Source organism: Acyrthosiphon pisum, chromosome A2 (assembly GCF_005508785.2).
Source record: "Acyrthosiphon pisum isolate AL4f chromosome A2, pea_aphid_22Mar2018_4r6ur, whole genome shotgun sequence".
Classification (NCBI taxonomy): Eukaryota; Metazoa; Arthropoda; class Insecta; order Hemiptera; family Aphididae; genus Acyrthosiphon; species Acyrthosiphon pisum.
The window spans coordinates 6,863,280-6,868,712 of NC_042495.1; the positions used below are offsets into that span (position 1 = coordinate 6,863,280).

The following is a 5,433-nucleotide window of genomic DNA, read 5'->3' on the forward strand; positions in this document are numbered from 1 at the left end:
CACTTATTAATATAATAATTTCGATTTTCCGACCGCATTTAACGGACGCGCTTTGTTTTTGGGTCTTGAAAAAAAATAAAAATCGAAAAACGTCTTAAAAGGTTTTTTTTTAGTACACCGCCATAGAAAAACGTCCCGCGGCTGGATTTCAATTTTATAATTTTTCCACACCCAACCACGACACCTACCTACCATTTGGGCCTGGAAAAAAATATTGTATTAAATACAACTAACTATAATATATTCCCATAGTTAATAATGTAATAATGTATTTATTAAATATATATATTTAATAAAACATAATTTTGAACCAAATATCCAACCAATTAATGTACATTATATTTTATTAAATATAACTAATTACATATACTACATAACTACTATATTCGCATAGTTGTTAATGTATTTATTAAGTATATTGTTTATAATCATATCTTATATTATTTATTTTAGATACATTAATCCAGTTATGGGGCACTACAAAGCCTTCCAATACCAAAACACTTTAGGCTTTTCAATCCATCTGCCTACGAGTGATAATATCCTCTCCTTGGTACTTCACAAACAACAATCTGCACAAAAACTTAAAAATTCCTACACTCAATCAATTAGCAAAACTATATTACTTTAAATTTCACACCAACTTAACCTCTCACAGTAACCCATTAATAAATCTACTTTCTTCGACCTCACTTCCTGGTAATGTATGTAGAAGACTCAAAAGGCAGTGGCCTAGAGACCTACTAAAATAATAATAAAAAAAAAAACCCATGATACATAATATGACCCGGACGGGGGGCGCTGCTAAGTGCCTGCCCACTAATGTTATTTCTCCTGTCATTCACCATTAAATTATCAAATTTGCTTATTGTACTTAACATTGTATAGATTGTAAATATTTCAAACATAAAAAAAATAAAAAATAAAAATACATAATAATATATTTTTATCTACTATATTATAATTTGAAACTTAAAAATTTGGTGGCCCTGAAAAGGGCCTGCATCACCCTCTCTCATTATACGGAGCGGTGGATCACTGATCTTATAAAATTTATCTGTGGATATAAAAACAAATTATCGGGCATCATATATTAACCTAGGTATATACAAAATTATATTTCATAACATTTTTTGCCTACCTACCACTAATATTCTGGAAAATGATAATCGTCAATAGCCCCGTTTCATTGGTTCATATGATCATATACAATGCCTGGATATGCCCATGCGGCCTTGCAACATCGTACATAAACCTTTTGAAATGGTTGATTGCAATTTCATCTTAAAATGCGTTTCAACTCTCTCCACGATCTTTTAATATTTATATATCTTCATAGTGGTCCCGAAATATACTTATATAGTTATATACCTAAACACTTAGTTATATAGGATGACAATCCGCCATCGCTCAGAATCGATTTTTGTGTGCAATAATTTTACATTGAATACAAATTTAACACATAGGTATATTATAGTGACCCACTAGACGACAAACAAAGACATAATACAATTAGTAAATATAATTTCACTTTCCTAAAAGAAAGAGGGTGATATAGAAAATTGAATCATTTTTACTACCACAAAAGGTGATGACAGACATAAATAAAAAAATTATTATATTGCTCCGCTCAGAATCTAAAAATGGATAATTTCTGACTTTCAGTTTGTAATTTGTATATTATAGATGTAACTAATGGAAAAATACTAAGTGAGTAGTAGTAGTATTAAGTATATACTTTAACACTTAGTAAGTAGGTTCCTATCTAATGTTAACCATTTTAAACTTTAAGCAGAGTAATGAATGTAAATACTGATATTATTAATTTTAAGAAACATAATTTAGTACACATCTCATATACTTTCTTGCAGCACAATGTCACCTATCAACAATGTATTGAGAGCATTTACGTGTAATATTTTACTATTTTATTTTAATTATTCAACAAAATATATAACGCTAATAAGTAATAACCAATAACATCATAATTCAGAATTTAATATGAACAATTATGTAATGTAAATAAAAAAACAACTAACTTTTACTTGAACCCAACTCAGACATTTTTTTTTTGGTTATTATAGTAATATATTGATTTTAAAACTTGACGAGTTTAAGGGTTCAAGTAAAAGTTAGTTGTTTTTTTAGGGGATTCGATACCTTGATTTTCTGTCTTTGTCTTATACTTATGCGACACAGGATTTTAGATGAATTCTTTGCCAAACATACCAATTGATCTAATGAAGCGGTGAAAAATCCAAAAACAGTTTTGAATTTGTCATCATGTCTCGATGAAATTAATTTTTTTTTAATTTTAACTTATCCAAAAATTGAAATACAACAATTTTTTAATTAAGTACTCTTTTTTAATATAACATTTTTAGGAATTTAGGGGATATTATCAAAAACGTGGGGAAGCCGATTATAGGTAGACTTGACTACAAATTCAAATCTATTTTCAGAATTCTTATCACTTAATTTTATCAATTGGTATGTTTGGCAAAAAATACATCTAAAATACTATGTCATGTGTATGTTAGACAAAGACAGAAAATCAACAGGGGCAAAAACCTTTTATAGAACAATCATAAAATAAAATAATCAAAAATATTTATAAAATAATTAAATATTATGTAACTATATTTTTTTATTTAAACTAAAAGTTTATTTGTAATTAATTGTTATGAATTATGATTAACATTTTCTTAAAAAAATATAAAATATTCAGATAATTAATAAATTGTAGTTTAGTAGACATTTTGTCGAATAGAATTAAATAGTTGTATAACCAATGCATGGTAACTGATTCTCACATAAAACCAATTTCATTATTAGATTATTTAAAAATGTAACAATTAATAATTCCTCCATGCTTTAAAATTTAATATTCCAAATTCCTACATAAATACAAAATACTAACACATCCACAATTCAACATATTTTTCATTTTTCACAGTTCACTGTATCATACCTCTTTTTTATGTATTTCGATTAATTTAAATTCAAGGTTGGTAATTTAAATACTTATAAATTGTACTTCAATAAGTTTTTTTTAATCAATAACATTAGTTTTTCTTTAAAGTATATTTAATAATTAATAATAAATTATTCCTGTTAAATTTCACTTAGGTGAGGACATACACTTACTTAAATAAAACACAATATACCTTCACTCACATATTTGTAATAGGTAAAATAAATGTTTAAAATACAAAATATTGTTAAATCAGACTTAGTTTATTGTTGTTGTCCCAGAACATAACCTCTACCCCAATCATGGCGACGAAAGTTTAATCCACCTTCTCCTTGTTGGTTTCCTGCTGCTGGGGCTGCAGTTGGTGCTGCTCTAGATGGCGGTTGACCAAAACCATGAACTGTCCTTTGATTAGGAAAAAATTTGTAACTAAAAGAACAATAAGCATGTGATTAAAAAAAATATCGGGTTGCTTCCAGAAATGTGTTTTATTAATTATTAAGAATATTATAATATTAATATTATTTAACTACTAACAATATCTGAGGTGTTTGTATAAGCTGTGGTCCACCCATTTCTTGTGGGTATTTGAACATGAGGAAAAAATAAATATGACCCACAATAATTCCGACTAATTCCTGAAGTCCACTGAAAAATAAAATTGAAAAATATTACTTATTATTATAATAACTAAATAAAAACTAATATATTAGATTATAAGTAGTGCTCATTAATTGATTAATTAAATTATAATTACCCTCCAGAAATAATCAAGTTGAACCCAAACAATACCCATGGTAAATACATGGCTTTGAAACGAGTTCCAAACCAGAAACTTACAATTACATCTTTATTTAGTTGGCACCATACATATAAAATACTTAAGACCATAGGATCCATCAGAACCTAGAGAAAAATTATGTTACTAAAATAAAATGTATTAGTTGTTTCAAGAACATAATGCAGAATAAATGATTTACCGGTATATTTGCCAAGAGTCCAATAATGACACAACATATCCAATTAAATATAAGTAAGAAAAAATAATCTGCCGGTCTTCCGCTAAATGAATCTATATTAATATGAAAATTAAACATGTTTAGAATCACTAAAATCGGTTAACATAATATAATTTTCATAGAAATATTATAATATTTAAATTACTCGCCTGTTTCCAATCTTATTGAATAACTATATAGAAAATAACAATTGACTAAGAAATGAAATCCATTTCCAGGTGATAATGGGTACATTAACAAAGCAGTGACTGCTCTCCAAATCTATTTCACAAGAGTAATAAATATTAGTATGAGACAAGATGTAGATAACTGCAAAAGCTCTTTTCTAAGCTATGATATAGATTATAGAAACTACAAATTAATAATGAGTGTTTTGGAACTTACTTCAAACTTTTTGATAAATGGTTCATAAAATAACATAAAGTTAAAAGGATTCACAACACCAAACCGTCCGGCTAAAGTCAAGATAGCCGTCAGGGAAAGCCATCGTTTGGTGAAATAAGGTATGGATGTAAACCAATCCGGAAGTTCAGCCATCTGTATACAAATAAAACGACTATATCAAATGGTATATCGCGATCGTAACATATTAGTTGATGCTATATAAAATATTTCGTCAACCGAACACACACGGAAACGATAATTCCAATTCTTATTATTTCTTACCACGTTATAGTGCGCCGCAGTGAATTTATCCTTTGGAGAAATTGTTCCACTACAGAGTGTTTGGCATTATATTCAAAAACTTGAATATTCGATCGGGTTTTCAGTAGAAATTAATATTGATCGACGGACAAGAAATAACAATACTTTAGTCTTCAATATTACCTATTTTAAATAATAATATATTTAATAATGATTAATGAAAAAGGAAATATACGTTGATAAGAACAAATGATAACGCAAAAAGAACACGTATGTATAAGTTGTTGCTCGTGTAGTCGAGTATCGCAACTTGCAAGTAGTCATAACAGTTACAAAGTTCCTCCAAAATTATTTTGTTCTAATGTTCAACTCTCCCAATTGTTCTAGAAGTTGAGACCATTATTCTACTATCTATTGTGTTTAAACTGTAAATACTATTAATTATATTTTATAGATAGGTACTTCCTATATTATTATTATTAATTGTATGAAGTTATAAAAATGTCTGCTTCGAGATTGCTAAGGTCATTAGCATTACATTTGTGTATACATTGCTTAAAATGTATAGAGGATAAAAAAATTATAAACAATTAAATGTTTTAAATTAAATATTTAGATATTTATTTAGGTACCCACTATTTATTTTTATGTACCTACCTACTTAGTATTTACTATTCATTATTTTTAAAATAATCTAAGTAAATACTAAATAGTAAATACTTTTCGTTTTTCACACTCAACTTATAACCACTGATTAAGACACATTTAATTATTATTTCAATACAAGGATTTAGG

At 27.5% G+C, this 5,433-nt stretch overlaps 1 protein-coding gene across 1 annotated transcript; it reads right to left on the reverse strand.

The window, feature by feature from the left end:
• Positions 1 to 3,031: 3,031 nt before the first annotated feature.
• On the reverse strand, positions 3,032 to 4,840 carry LOC100160408 (derlin-1). Its single transcript, NM_001293469.1, is given in 7 exon segments — positions 3,032 to 3,403; positions 3,512 to 3,622; positions 3,732 to 3,880; positions 3,955 to 4,046; positions 4,143 to 4,254; positions 4,378 to 4,530; positions 4,660 to 4,840. Coding segments are annotated over 6 exon segments (783 nt in total). The 5' UTR covers positions 4,660 to 4,840; the 3' UTR covers positions 3,032 to 3,237.
• Positions 4,841 to 5,433: the final 593 nt, after the last annotated feature.